The sequence below is a fragment of the Thermobia domestica genome, chromosome 11 (genome assembly GCF_964235325.1).
Source record: "Thermobia domestica chromosome 11, izTheDome1.hap1.1, whole genome shotgun sequence".
NCBI classification, from domain to species: Eukaryota; Metazoa; Arthropoda; class Insecta; order Zygentoma; family Lepismatidae; genus Thermobia; species Thermobia domestica.
Genome location: NC_137464.1, coordinates 6,994,842 through 7,010,817, shown reverse-complemented (window position 1 = coordinate 7,010,817; position 15,976 = coordinate 6,994,842). Strand labels below are relative to the sequence as shown.

The following is a 15,976-nucleotide window of genomic DNA, read 5'->3' as shown; positions in this document are numbered from 1 at the left end:
AATTTATTTCAGTAGCAGCCTCCCTTTGACATTCTTTTGTACCTCAAAGAACGTGGGTGGACGCCGTTACCCCGCTTCGAAAAATAATATCTATGGCGTCCCCCACTTCCTAAAGAATTAAAATGGGCAGAGATAGGCACCGGGGACGGCGTGACGTGATGCGTCCCCCTACCTTTTCAGATGAACTTTTACCCCTGTCTGTAGGCATAACTTGCTGGAATTACACTTTTAATTCAATAGAGCATAACAGTAAGAATTTTTGTATGTATTACACAAAATTTCATAAAATACCCTTAAGTAGAGCTTCATTATTTAGGCTGGAATTAACTTCTATATAGAAAATAATAAACTAAATCCTAGCAAGGAACAATTCTAGTTTATTATTAAATATAATTAAAAATTAATTGCAATTATTAAGAATTTGTTTCAATTATTTGCTATTTTGAACATATCATGCCCCCTTAAGAATTGTATAATATGGACCTTTAGTTACTCAATGAATGCATACGCTAAGCATTAATGAGTTCTCTTCACTGCTGTGCATGCACGTTTTCATTGTTTAATTTCTCAAATGAATTGTCTACGTCTGGTTAACAGCGACGCAAATACGCTAGTTGTCACCCTAGGCAAGAACTCGCCTTAGCGCCCCTTTACCAACCAAACCAAAATGCTTCCCCAGATACTTGCCCAGTTTTGCGCTCTTCTAATCTGGTGCCCGGGGCACAAGCCCCGTTAGCCCCTCCCTAGTTATGTCACTGCCGGTTAAAAGAGAAGATCCAGGGAAAGAAAAACCCGGCTCTTGTGGGCTTTTACTTACTGGACCTATTTCCCCACTCTGCATATTCTTTACGGATTTAGTTTCCGTTTTGGAGACCCATGTGAAGTATTGTTGTGGGTCCAATTGCTATGTCTCAAACTTTACTTCGTTGCTATTGTTTTATTTTATTTATGTCGGGAGTAGGCCCTATGCATACGAGTCCGCAAGGCACATTTAGTGAAGTGAACTGAAGAATTGCTCAGTGTGAACAACTGTAACCACCTCTCCACAACAGCAAGTGACTGAACCAAGATCGAGAGGGTTCGCGGATAAGCGACAAATGAGATCCACAGTTCTCAAACTTTCGCTCCCAAAGAATCACGACTGCTGAAGAACCATGACTCCCAGAGAGAACCATGATTCATAATAAATGAGCCTCAATTCATTGCTCATCCAAACGAGTCCTTTAGAAAATCCGGCACGTTTATGATAGACACGTCAATAGATTTCGTGATGCTGGTACTCTTAATATTTTTCTACCATATTAGTTCAGTTAAAGTCTTCCCCTTCCTAAGTAATAGATTTTACAAGTAAATTACTATTTTAATGTCAACTTGTTCTCAATCTGATCCACAGAACTCGTTTTACAATCAAATTACGAATCCAAACTTCGATTTCCTATCTAATTTATTAGATGTTATACTTTGGTTTCCACTTCGATTTTTTTACCAGGAAATTCCAGATAGTCAAATTAGGTAAGAATCATTAACTCAAATTAACGTCAAGAGCGTGATATTTTGGCGCCAAAGTGAAGATAATTCTTGTATTATATCAAATGAAGGCTTAGAAGAAGAAGTCTTAACAAAAATTAAATTTTCGATATTATTTCTGTAAAGAGATCAGACATTATTGTCATGAGTCATGTAAGTAAGAAACTTTAACCATTAATACATTATCTTAATGTTTATTTAAATTCATTTTGGCACTAAATAGTAAATTCTTAAATGCTTTCTTTGGAATTAAAATTGTTAATAAGATTTCCCATTTACTACAGTTTAGCTTACAAGTAATTGTTTTCACAAAACATGAGAATAATTTTATCAATTGGGCAACATTGAAGAATTTGACTAGATTAAATTGTATTCGAATGATTAGTGCAAGGTTATAAATATACGCCTTGATATGGAATATATGATAAGTTTGTTTGCCTTTTTATTTATTGTTGTATGTTTCGCACTATTTTCCAGGCCGAAACAAAATAAATATAATGGTGAAAGGAAATGTTTATCTGACTTTGCATTATATTGGCACAAGTTATTCAAACAAGCTCCTAGTTACACACTTGCAACAAAAACATATGTGGACTCTGTGTTGATAACAGAAGCCGATGTAAAAGCATTTTGTTCATTATTAGGTATGTGCATTTTTGTTGTTGGTGAAGCTTAATTATAATATTGCATTAAAAAAAAAAAAAAAGGAAAATCGATTTCAAGAAATAATTTACCAATAAATACGAATATGGGAAATTCGATTATTCAGATCGTACTTCCTTGTAATTTTATTCAAATTAGCTAATCTTTTAATTTCCAGCATTAGAAAAACATTGGGGTAATAAATCTGGTGCATAAGATGAACACTGTTAATACTGAAGGAGACAAGAAAGATCAATAATCGAATCAAATTTTCTGTGTCCTATACATGTAAAAAATGATCAAACGACCTCTCTCACCAAGCACGTATGTACAAATATACTTCGGATATACAAAATGTGTCCTAGTCGAACTTTTGAGGTCGATAGGAGAAGAACGCGTGGGATCGTAACAACAATAATTTCTGTCTGTCCGATGTATGTACCCTTGTTTAAAGGCAGTGACGGATCTAGCCCAGGGTGGGGCCCAGGCCCTTCCCGTTTTTTGTGACAAAAATAATTTAAGCTATTATTTATATATTTTTGGAAGTTTATAGTGAACTCATGGTATATCTACTATGGATTCTGTCTGCCCCCCAGGTCTAGGGAAGCTTGCAAATGAACTATAATATGGTTGGATCGCCCCTGTCTAACTTCTACCGGTTCCCCTATATTTTTGGGTTGGCTACGGGTCTGTGCCCCCTTTTAGTTATCACCTCCTAGATCCGCCTTTGTCTTAAAGGCCATATCGTTAAAAGTATCAAGAGTCGTTTTTACATGTGATTAACATCATACTAACGACAGCATTGAATCATACAGTAATCAAGCTCTTAGTATGGCGCTAATCATACGTCAAAACGACTTTGCATAAGGCCCAAGATTTTTATAAGATTCACTATTCTAATTTTCATTCTACGTCACAAAATAAGGGTAGTTTCCTTGAAGATGAAAAACATTTTTTTTTCTTGGAAAGCTACTCGAACGATTATAAATCAATATTCAAGTAACAACTAGGAAACGAGGATTGTTTCATTGCGAAACTATGGTAGACATACAGTCTGCGAATTCAATATTGAAACCATAGGTAGTAGATCTATAACTTCTGGAGCTTTATTCCGTATCAGTCTTTGCAAAATTCTGCGGACCGCAATGCAGAAGTTGAAGCAAGCAACTGGAAGTGCTACACCATTTCCGTTGCGTTGACGCAAACCCACACAGGAGAGCACACTAAAGTACATTAAAAAAAAAAAAAAAAAAAAAAGTTTTCCGTTATCCTCTTACAAATTATTACAGCGTGGGAATCAATATTGAGACTGAAAATGGCGTGCAGTTTTACTATACGGATCCATAGTATAAGTAGTAATAGGAGTAGGAGTAGGGGTAAAAACGGGTTAGAATCCCCATTGGGGTTCGTCGGGTTCTGTTCTTGGCACAAAATGAGCAAATTAAAGACTTCCACAAATTTTTCCGTGCATTTTACAATCTGTGGATCCGTATAGTAAAACTGCACCGAAAATTGTACTAATTCTCATTACTTCCGGCTTCAATAGAAGAATAAAATTGAGATGAAATATATTTCTGGTATTCAGAATACAAACCAAAAGCCATGCATCGCGCCCTATTACCATTTTCTTTCAATCAAAGTCAATACTAGAACCGAAATTGGTAGTTTTTACCCTCTTTAATTTTCGTTGCAATATATAAGGAAGCGTCATACGCCTTGTATTATTCTCACAACCCAAACGACAGGCGCGTGTGTACGCCGTGATCGACAGAAAATACACGGTCAAATTGGCCCAAGAGGTAATGTAACAAACGACCTATTTAACACGGAGGCTGCCACTCCAGCAGTATTTTCAGTCTGGCAGTGACGATGAGTGCTCAACGTTTGATAAGTCAACTATTACTGCATAAGTTCGAACTCGGGCATAACGTTGTGAAAGCAACCCAAAATATTTGTGAAGCGAAAGGAGAAAATGGAGTGAACTACAGCATAGAAATTCTTTGGTTCCAGAAATATTGTCGAAGATTAGCCAAGGTCTCATAGACATGTCATTGAGATAAATCCATCTACTAGCACATGACTATTATTAAACGAACTCGGCATGTCCCAATTTACTATAATGCGTTACCTTGACGAACTCGGGAAAACCATTAAGAGCTGCCTCATTATGGCCCATGTTGATTCTAGGTCAGTTCCAGAGGAGAGTGAATATGGGCTGACAACTGCTGCAAGGTCCGCATGATATGTACCGTAAAACGGGGCTACTTTGACAGGTTTTGGACTAGTTTAGATGTGTACACGGGACACTTTCTGCAACCAATGAATGATACTATTCTCATCATAACAATAGGTATCTAGGCTATCACATCCACTACTAAACCTAAATCTCTACAAGTAAGTTTAGGCGGGAATAAATTAAGAAATACCGGTCAAAGTAGCCCCGGGGGTGGGGCTAATTTGACATCTTATGTATTTGCTGCATAAGGTCAAAGTTACTCAACGTATGGAGTTATTTTGACATGGAATTTATGTAAAGTGTATAAAACACTGTTTTGGTCATGTGTAAGGTACGGTATGCTGTATACTTGATAAGCACGAAATCTTTATTTTGTTGTGGTACATCATTATGCACCACTATACAAGTTTTTCTAAAGCTTTACTTTTAACATCTTTTACTTTGAACATCACGGTGCTTTACCTTACATTCTTACTTTATTTTTTACTCTACTTTACTTTTAACATAATTACATATGTACCGGTATGTTATCTTTACATGTAACAATGGAAAGAAAAAACCTTAGTCGTCAACATCACAGTCGTAACAAGCATACTGAGGATTTTTTGATTCATCATTTCATTACAAAACCCACACACCCACTTTTTGCACAGGACACATTGAATCCACTCTCTTCCACCCTTCTACAACACGTTGATATATATCGTTAGAGTGAGAATTAGATTATTCATTTTGGGGGGGAATAAACAGTGGCGGATCTAGAAGTCCTTATATTATATATTGGGGGACAGGAAGGATATTGAAATGAAATGAAATGAAATCTTTGAGTTTTACGTCTCACGCTTATGCCGGTTAGGCTAAAGGAGACGGTGATTATGAGAGATGAGTGAAATTGTGGAATGAAGAAACTGGGAGGAAACGGGAGAACCCCGAGAAAACCCACGAGCACGGTGTTTGTCCACCACAAAGTTCACTTGGCGGAGGCTGGGATCGAACCCGGGACCCCAAGCACCAGAGGTGAACGCTCTACCACTGAGCCACCGCGCCCCCCATGAAGGATATTGAGAGGGGGTAGAAATACAATGGGAGAAATCCCTCATCCCCTCCGGCAATTCGCACCGTGGACACCATATCAGCCTTTATCTATGAAAGTATATGCAACAATTCTCACAGGAAGCACGAATTGCTCATCTGTCAAAGTAGCCCCACTCTATGTCAAAGTAGCTCCGTTTTACGGTAGTTGCTGAAACGGATTGTGACATGCATGGAATAGTGAGTGATTATCTGATATCCGAATGTGCAAAAACAGTGGTTGAGCAAGGGTCAACTTGCAGAGCCAATCGTCAAATTGGTCCGTTTCGAACATAAAGTACTCCTGTAGAAATACGAATTCACTTCGAATGCGTTCCTAATGGTAATATAATAAATGCCGACCTTTATTCCAAACAGTTAAAGCTGATGTATACTGCACTATGCCAAAAAAAAAAAAAAAAAAAAAAAATGTTCAGCGTTGGTGAAGCGAAAGAGCGCTCTGCTGGAACAGAATAAAACAAGACTACTTTCGGCTCGAAAAACGTAACAAAAAATTGAGGAATTGGATGGTATCAAACTGATGCCATACCCAGCTTCAGTCTTGGCCTTGCTTTTTTGAATTACTTCCTATTTTGGTCCATGGCGCATTTCATGAAATCACGATGCTTCATCAACTAGCAGGAGAGAGAACAACAGTAACTTGAGTCGTTTGTCTCTAAGAACAAGATCTGGTACTGGCAGGAACGTAGGTTGACCTGCTTTCATCTACTTTAACGCATAAACTGTAGTGTGTTACCCAGGGATAAAAGTGGATCTGAAAAGGTAGGGGAACGGTAGGTAACGGCATAACGTCACAACGTTCCCCTGCCTATCTTTGGCCATTGTATTTTTGTAGGAACTGGGGGGACGCACTACATATTTTTTGGAGGTGAGGGGACGGCGTTGCCCCGCCTTCTCCCGCACTTTTACCCCTGGTGTTACCAGCATTTTCCAAGACTTCTAACTCATCTTTGTAGGAGTAATGTTGCAAATTGAACATATTTCTTGTCAGAAAGAAAGGTTAAATTCACGCAATTAGTCTTTCTTTTATAAGCCGTAACACTAGTGGCGCTCTTGAAGGAAATTACGTCGATAAGTATTAATTGTTTATCGCACACAGATTAAGAAGAAAACCTACCTGTTATTATATACTTCTCTTCCTTTGTAGCGATTAAGTCTTAACTTTTACCGATGTGAATCCTCTCAGAAAAGGCACCATTGCTGGTACTATTGACATAAAGAAGTACTTATTAGTTGTTTTTAAATGATAAGAAGAGGGAAAATAAACTACGTTTTAAATAACTTTCATTGTATTCCAGATGATCATATAATAAAGAAGTTTCTGGACTTCGACGTCTGCATGAGATTTGCTGATAATTATTTAATTGCCATGGTCTTCACATATTTTAAGAGGGCTGGACTTACACATTCCCAGTTCACAAGATACAGCTTCTTTGTAGCTTTGTAAGTATAATACCGTTTCTTTAATGTGTTTGTTCACTACAGATTGATTCATTGGGTTTTAAAGTGAAATATATCGAAAAATACTAATAAGTTTGTGCTAATGAAGAAACGAAATAACACATTTAAAAGTTCAATTTCTCAGATTCGTAATCTTCGCGTATGATGACAGATTGTAGCACGAGCCTAGTTTTCAAAATGGCTCCTATCCAGGAGAATGTATTCTGTATTTTGGAATATGAAAAGTTTTTCTGTTGTTACACTACAGCATGCATTCTACAGACTGTTTTCAACTGCATCGTCAGTTCACCAAAGCATTCCGAGATGATATTGACTGTTTAAGGACATTGTCTGCTTGTATAAAGGTAAAAATGAATGTGCTTGCTGCAGTGTGTAAATGAAAGGTATACGCTCGGCTTTACTTCGTGAAGAACCCTGTGTGAGGGATGTCACTCCTCGATATGCTACAGTTGTGGTTGTTTCCACAAATGAAAGATGATTTCAATAATTTCATATTCCAACTTGATAGGACAACACCTCATTTGCACATTTAAGTGCGTCGCTACCTGAACGAAGAATAACGACACCGTTGGGTTGGGCGATGTGCTGAACCATGGCATTCCGATCTAACAGTTTTTTTTTTTTTTTTTTTTAGAACATGTGAAACACAGTGTATGTTTATCCACTGGCGTCTCTGCCATGTAAAATTTGGGGGGGGGGACATCATAGAAACGGATTTAAGTGATACTACCTAGCCCCTGTTTATTATCATCGATTCCATTTCTTATCTTCAATACCGTGCCGTGGGGGAGGGGGCGAGCGGAGCGACTGCCCTGAGCGCCGAAGTAAGGGGGCGCAAAATTTGGGCGGGACTAAAAAAGAAAAGATATATACAAAACGGAAGGAAATAGTAGTAAAAATGCTCAAAATCAAGGAAAAGCAGGGTTTATTTTTGAAAATTTTCTTACGCTTTGCGCAAACCATGGTGGCACTTCGCGGCTGTTTGTCAAACTCACTCATATATAGAGGCGCATCGTATACTCCCGCCCCGGGCGCTGATTTTTCACGGCACGACACTGGTTATCGTTCTGCTTACTTTCACGGACCCCCAGTGGTATAACAAGAACTGTGTTATAATCGTTTCACAGCTTGAATATTATATTCCAAATAAATATAATTTATTACTTATATGTTATTTTGTCGTTAGTAAATAAATTAAATTTGAATAAAATATTGAATATTTTGTACTCCAAAATATTGGAGGGACGCGTCCCCCCGCCAGAGACGCCCGTGTGTTTATCCATTATCAATAACTTTTGAGTGCGCTTCGCATTACAGCTACATTTAGAACCATTAATAGGGATATGCTAGAGCGCGTGTGGGACGAACTAGATGACCGCATAGATGTGTATCGTGTGACAAAAATCGAACAGTGTGTATGAGAAGTTGGGCAGTTGCTGTACATTTTCATTTTATATTGTATGTTAAATATTTTTAATGCCGTCCTTTGAATCCCAGTGAATCATTTATAATCATCCTATACTCTGTCTCAACTGAAATTGTTTTAGTAGTTATTATTTATCATAAAAATGTAATTATTTGCAAAATATAATGGTCATAATAAGATTTAAAGCTTTATTTCTATCCTCCCACACGAGTTTTCAGTTATACGCGGTATTTCTTCCAACTTCCAAGAATACTTTCGAGTGGGCTTTGCTAGACAATCGCCCCGTAGAGCTAACAAAAATTAAATTGGTACTGTCAATATACCAAAATAGTGTCCCAGTGCAGCCTCCTGACATTTTAATTTTGTCTTCCTCCTCTTCGGACAAACTTTTCTGGAAGGAAGCTGGTTCATATAGCAACGTAGAATAACGCGAATTGGAAATTGGCACACTTTCGTTAAAAATAGTTGTAACACAAAAAGAATATTTATAATCCGGTGGGAGGTTCTGTGGTTCAGATCCCACGTTAACTTTCAGGTCCTTGTCTTATATAGCTTTGATGTTGAAAGGGACGCTAATCAAATCCAATCCTTGAGTGAGACAATCTTGTTAAAAAAAAATGCCAAACGTGTCCTATTTGGATTTGAAAATGCAGTGTGATCCATAAATGTGCATCATCCATTTAAAAATAAGAATTGACTGTTGTTTTTTGCAGTGGTGGATCCAGAAGGGGGGCGATCGCCTCCCCAGAAGAGGAAACTTTATTTTATATATATAAATAAAACCCATCCCAAAGTTTGGAGTCCTTAAAAGTAGCAGTATGATAACCCACCGCCCCTCCAGAAGTCGGTCCTGGATCCGCCCCTGGTTGTTTGACATATATTGTATAGTTAGGAAAACCTGTAAAGCCATGTCACCGATATGGCTGCACATGAAATCCAACTTTTTTTTCGTTTTTTAATAGGAAGTAGACTTACGGGGCTGAAACTCGAGGCAAATTTCTATTCATGAACGGCTTATAGTTACACTGCTTTTCTTCCCTCAAGATAAATACGGAAGAAAATTATATTTGGTCAAATTGTTTAATTATTATTTCCGTGAAAATATTAAAACTCTCTTAAGAATTGTTTCCACAAAATGACGACATATGAACAATGTAATAAAAAAATACGCCAAAGTGGAATTAAATTGTTAAATAAAATTAAATAAATAATGATTGAAAAAAGGTTTTCACTGATTTTCCTTTAAAAAGAAATGCGAAAAATTATGAAGACTTAGCTTGAAATCTGATCATGATCTAATATGTTCTACATCTCCATCCAATCCACCCAATGCATAGGGTTAGGACTGCCAACTTATTCTTAATTTAAATTTAGGGCTTGGGAATAACCTTTTTCTTTCTTTCTTTTGGTAAACCCAGTATAATTGAGATGTCTTTGATATCTATCTCGGTTACCTTCAACTCAAAGGTTATCCATCAATATTAACTCACGGATCCAGAGTTTTCAGTGTGTGAAAATTTATTCGTGAAAGGATCCAGAGTTATCAGTTTGCTAGTGAAAGATATAACTATGTATTGTCTTTTAAACTGAAGTACAGGGCTGTTATAACTTTAAAATCTTCGCTATAAAACAATGCTTATAACATTTTTTTTTAAATAATGATATTTCAGTGAAATAAATGTTAAGATCTTTATTGAGACTTACATTTTGTGTCATCCATAGATACACCGTCATCATCATCGCCACACCTTCAGCGGGGGTCTGTTGACATCCATATATTCCTGCAACTTCTGGCGAAACCCGTGAATACTATTCCATCTGGCGTCGTCAGAAATGTCATGGTTCACTTTACTAATCTTAGCTTTCAGGTCCTGTAAGTCCTTTGGTTTTCCCGCATCGGCCTACACCCGTGTCTTAACGTGACTCCATAACCAAAAATCGGGGGACTGGGGGGCCAAGGGGTGGATCCTTTGCGCCCAATTCACCTATCAGGTAGTTCACGGTCAAGGTAGTCCCTGACAACTTGTGCAAAATGTGTGTGTGTGGGGAGGGGGGCTCCGTCTTACTAGTAGTGGATGCGATCCTTGATTTCCAACCTATCCAATTCGGGCATCAGAAAATTTGTAAGCATTTGAAGGTTTGTCTCCCCTGTCACAGTGTTTACGTCGAAGAAAAACGGACCTATGAGGTGGTTCATTGATACAGCACACCACACATTCACTTTCGGGCTCTCGTGCGTTTCATATTCATGAGAGTTTTCAGTTCCTCAAACAAGACAGTTGTGCCTGTTTACCCTCCTTGAAACATGGGAAGTTGCCTCATCTGAGGACATGAGGAATTGCAGAAGTTCCCTGTAACCATCCAGTCGTTTCAGCTCAGTTCACAGAACTCCAGTCTCGTGTCTTGATCTTGTTCTGTCAGTTCATGCACAACTTTAATCTTGTAGCTTGGCTTTCAAATGTTTACGCATTTTCTTGTGCGTTGTTTATTCCCAACTCCAACGACCGCTGCGGAATCGATTTTCTTGAGACTTTTCTCTAGGCTGTCGGCAACCCTTCGCACCGTGTTTGGACTAGTAGTGGTCAGAAAAACAGGTTTTTCGACTTTTGGGAAAACCGAAACCGGTTTTTGAAAATTTCAAAAAAACGGTTTCTCGCCGAAACCGGTTGTTTTCTCCAAAATTGGTTCTATTTCTGACCAGAATAGTGTTTCGTTGTTCTCCGGAAACCGATTCCGTTTCCACAGAAATAGTTTTGTGTGTTTTCCAAAAGTTTTCACCGAAACCAGTTTCGGTGAAAACCAAAGTATCGTTTTTTCTTATTTCGTTTTTTTTAGAAACCGGTTTAGCCAACCCATCCCTAGTTTGGACTCAGTGAGGCCAACCACTTCTTTGTATATCACAAACACTCCCGGTAGCCAGAAACTTGCCGTGTCAACTCTATACTCCTGACATCAGGAGGTACTTTTTTGTATACTCGTCTGAAGTTTCGCCGCACCAGTCCAGTACACCTCATTTCAGTTCTGCATACCAACACACACACATATACTGTGCTTTCTTTTGTACCGTCGCCATTTTCATGACCTTTTTTGTCACCAGTGTTGCCAACCAAAAATTTACAAATCATTGCACCATTTAAAATGTATTTCACTGCAATATCATTATTAAAAAAAAAAAAGTTATTAGCATTTGTTTTATAGCAAGGACTTTATAACATCTCTATATATGGTAAAAAGTTATATACTGTGTAATTACGCAATGACGTGATTCCAGTTTTCTTTTAATTTAATTTACATCATTCAATATGGTTATGATATTTTATTAACATAAGAGATTAAAATTATTACTAACTTAGGGACATAGTTCACGTAAGTTGAGTGTAATATTTACATCGGGAATAAGGTTTTTGTTTTTATTGTAACATTTAAAAAGCACAAGATAAACTCTTGTCAAATCTTCAATCGTGGTTTCATATTTACCTGCAGATAAATTCTGAAGTTTAAATTATTTTATACGTATTGCAACAGGTATTTAGCTCATGATGTGGAGGAAGACGATGAAGATTTAAAAGATCTGTTGATCCCTTGGGTCTGTGGTGATGATCCCAGTAAGAAAAACACCTTCTTCAGAAGTAGAGAAAAATTATGGAGAGCTATGAATCACAGAAGTATTGTCAGCAAAAAATGTTGCGATCAGGTAATTTAAGATCTCAAATTCCTATTTAAATATTTATGAACTAAAATTTTATGATTATATCCACTTTTGTTCGAAAATTACATATGAACACACAAGAAAGTTTTAGATTTTTTTTAACGTTATGACTGGAATTTGAAACAAACTTGTAACAGCGTTGAAGATGTTCAAATGTGGGTATTTACATGCTAAAATAATTAAAAGCAAACGAGTTGTTTTGGTGTTATCATAGAGATGTTGTAAAAAACCTCTTAACTTGACCCTGTTCCTGTGGAATCGGCTACTTACCATAAGATAAACCATAAAAAGAATTATTCTGTCTGAAGCACCCGCTAAAAGCTAGCTTTTGCATACAGTTTCAGAGGATTTCTCTCTCTATCCTCGGCTCACCGAAAGAAAACTTGTTGCTCAATAAAACCACATGTTGCTCATTGTAAGATCATTAGAATAATGGATATAGGTAAAGCAATAATTCTCTTTGACTAATACTCAAAATTAGCTCCAATTCCAACTATAAATATGTCTACATTGCCTTTTCTTTTCGTCCACTTGTTGTTCTCATTCTCCTTATCTGCCAATAATTTCCAAATGTTTGTTTTTATAGTGCTTCATAAACATTCTTTTTTTCCCCAAGAAGTTATTTCTAATTCTAGGTAATGATGTTATGCCCTGGACATGCTGTTTGGAAAAGAGCTCGTTCTGAGTTCTACGCCGGAGCCTCCAGTCATCCTATTAACCACCCCAACGCTACTTTCATGCATTACGACAATACCACTGGTCAAACAGCTGACAGTCGAGGGAGGTAAAGGAGTTGTTCATTTTAAGCTGTGTAAACCATGCAATAGTGTTAATAATAGAACATTTTTGTGCTTGGACGCAATTTTTCTCTTCCAGAGGACACTGGAAAACCAATACTAAAGAATTGATAACACATGGACAATTCTCAAGAGATAAAACTTAACATTTCTATTAAAGACTGAACTAATTTGCTGAATAGGGAAACTAATTATACTTGTTAAAATAGTAATTATTGTTTATTGATTATTTATCGTTATATGGTATAATTTAAAGATACGTTATTTTCAGCGTTGGACTTTAGTTATAGTCACCTCAATGAATTAGGTGCTCAAATAATTCTAAGTTCGATTCTATTTTATTTCTCATAAATTCAAGTAGAATGATTTTTCTTTTTTTTAATGTTAAAACCGAGTGTAGTAGTAGGTCTAGAATCTAAGACTGGAACGAGACAATACGAGATTTCTATTGTGAACTACCTGTTCTATAAAATCAAGAGTGTTTTTATCTCTGAAAGTTCACATTTGATGCTGAAATTGTAATGTTATGTCAAAACAACGTATTAGCGGTTGTGATACGTTAAAATGTTACGATATTTCAAAGTGAAATGTATGCTAGTCTTAAACTACAATCGTACATTAAAGAAAAAAAGTATGTTAATGAAAATGTATATGTATTATGGTTAACATCCATTTTATTATTTATTGAGTTTTCCCGTAAACAAGGTTTCGGGTAACTTAATTTATAAACGATTCAAATATACGTTTTTCTGTTGAAATACATTAAAAATAATAATAAAAAAAACTTCGTATGTATATTTTTGTTGTTTTCGAGATTATATGAGTGTATCGCTTAAGAGTCTGACATACTAAAAATAATACAAAATTTACCATTTTTATTTTGCTTGTCTTTCATAAGTGAAAGGAGATAATGAAATGCAACTTACCACAATCATAGATGTTATTCTACAACAGAAAATATGAACCTGAAGAATTTTCAGTGTTACCATCCATAGAAATTACAATGTTGTCAGAATAACATTTCCCCCAAAATCTAAGTTAAGGCAGCGACTAGACGAACGAACTCTGCATTTGATTACTTATTATGTTGTTTTGGAATATTAACTGTATGTTAAAACTATTTTGTTTATTACAAACTAAATGTAACTGTTATTTAAAAAGTAGTTCACAGGATTCCAAGGCAACATGATACGTAATAAAAAAGCAGTTGAGTTCGTTCCTCTAGTCGCTGCCTTAACAGATTTTGGGGGAAATGTTATTCTGGCAACACTGAAAATTCTTCAAGTTCTTATTTTCTGTTGTAGAATAACATTATCTGTAATTGTGGTACGTTGCATTTCATTATCTTCTTTCACTTACGACAAACAAAGAAAAGAAAAATGGTAAATTTTGTATTACTTTTAGTATGTCAGGCTCCTAAGTAAAATACCTGTATAAAGTTTGTATAAATTAGTTAATAGCATTGTTCGTATTATGTCAATATCCAAAAACTTTTTATGTTTTAAAAATAGACTTACTCTTTGAAATAAACATTTCACAAAGTGATATATATCTATTTGTGTGTGTGTTTTCAACTCCCAATGAAGCAGGGAAGTGGGTGAATTGGGACACTTTTTCAAAGTGTTGTAAGTGCAAATGCTTAAATGCTTTTCGTTATACAGAATGGCCCAAAAGTAGGTATACAGACCAGCATCGATCAAGTATGACATTTTAATTTATTAATATAATGAATGTATTCGCTTTGGTTTGTTCCGAGCTTAAGGTGTAAGTGAAAATAAATTAAAAACAAATAAGGAAGAAACTAAATCAATACTTATATGGATAACAAAAGTAAATGATATAAAATGTCATGACCGATCAGTACGGGACAGTATATCTACATTTGGGCCACCCTGTATATAGGGTGTCCCAGGAGGAAAGGGTAATATTTTGCAAAATAATAGCATGAATCGTTATAATAAACAAAAAAAATCTATGAACCATGGGTCGATTCGACTTTATTTGAGAGATATCGATATATTGAAATAAAGACCAAGTTAATTCAGAATGATCGCCAAACCATCGATCACGAGCTACCAGCAGCTCGCGGGGACATTTTCGGTAGATCGTGTTAACGCTCCGGTTGACTTTCCTTGGTTCCTGTCCCGGTTCCCTTCAAGTTGTAGTGGTTTCCTATCATTTCTGGTTTTAGTAGAGGTTTAAGGATTGAGATGACTTAATTGATTGCAGGAAACAGCTTCTCTCTAACTCTTATAGTTTTTGTTCTATGTAGATCAATCAATATTGAAACCGGAAGTTATAGTGGTCTTCTACAGTTTCCGGTTTTAATTCAGAGTTAAGGATGGAGGTGAAATTTGTTCTTGGGACGCTTATTCGACTACAGAAAACAGCTTTTCGCTATCTATTACCATTTTTAGTCTATAATGATAAACATTAAAACCCGGAAATGGTTGATTTCTACTACGACTCGATTCTAGATTCTCGACTCTGACCCTCTATCAAATTTGACGGTGATCCATCATAGTTTTTATATTATTTTTGTCTCCCGCACGGTAAATATACAGAAGTTTCGGTAAACCGAACTCCTTACTAACCACTATCTTCAAATCATGGGGATTCGCAACAAAACCTTATATTTCAATATATTCACTAAGCGTCGGAATAACACGTATTCTGCGTATCACACCACTTTTATCTTTGCTTTGGCTTCGATTTGCAGGTAACTTGGTCCTAATATGCACCTGCACAGTCAAACAACACCTAAACTATTCGTATAGTCCGTAAACGACAACTGTCCACTCCATTTTAATTAGTTTTTCGGACATCATACAATCATCTTCCTGCAGAAGGGCGTTACATTTCGAAATGGTCATCACGCAACTGACGTATCCATCACATGTTCTTTTTATATGCCGTGGCCATTCGGGGAATTCGAATCTGTTTCACTATATTGCCTCTGAACAACTACTACAAAATCTCGTCTGCACTCTCCGACCGGGAATGTCCCTTCAACTTCGTCAACAAAATTCATCCTGGAAAAAACTCACGAATTTTTTTTTTTTTTTTAATAAAAAGTCGCCACTGTA

General features: G+C 36.6%; 1 protein-coding gene across 1 annotated transcript; it reads left to right on the top strand.

The window, feature by feature from the left end:
- The first annotated feature begins 1,583 nt into the window (after positions 1 to 1,583).
- LOC145663852 (speedy protein A-like) lies at positions 1,584 to 15,549 on the top strand. The gene is made up of 5 exons (XM_081729977.1): positions 1,584 to 1,680; positions 2,005 to 2,171; positions 6,796 to 6,940; positions 11,910 to 12,078; positions 12,729 to 15,549. Coding segments are annotated over exons 1-5 (636 nt in total). The 5' UTR covers positions 1,584 to 1,678; the 3' UTR covers positions 12,882 to 15,549.
- Positions 15,550 to 15,976: the final 427 nt, after the last annotated feature.

Coding starts and splice junctions, on each gene's coding strand:
- LOC145663852 (XM_081729977.1), top strand. Junction 2,172..6,795: donor AGCATTTTGTTCATTATTAG/GTATGTGCATTT, acceptor ATTGTATTCCAG/ATGATCATATAATAAAGAAG. Junction 12,079..12,728: donor GCAAAAAATGTTGCGATCAG/GTAATTTAAGAT, acceptor TTCTAATTCTAG/GTAATGATGTTATGCCCTGG.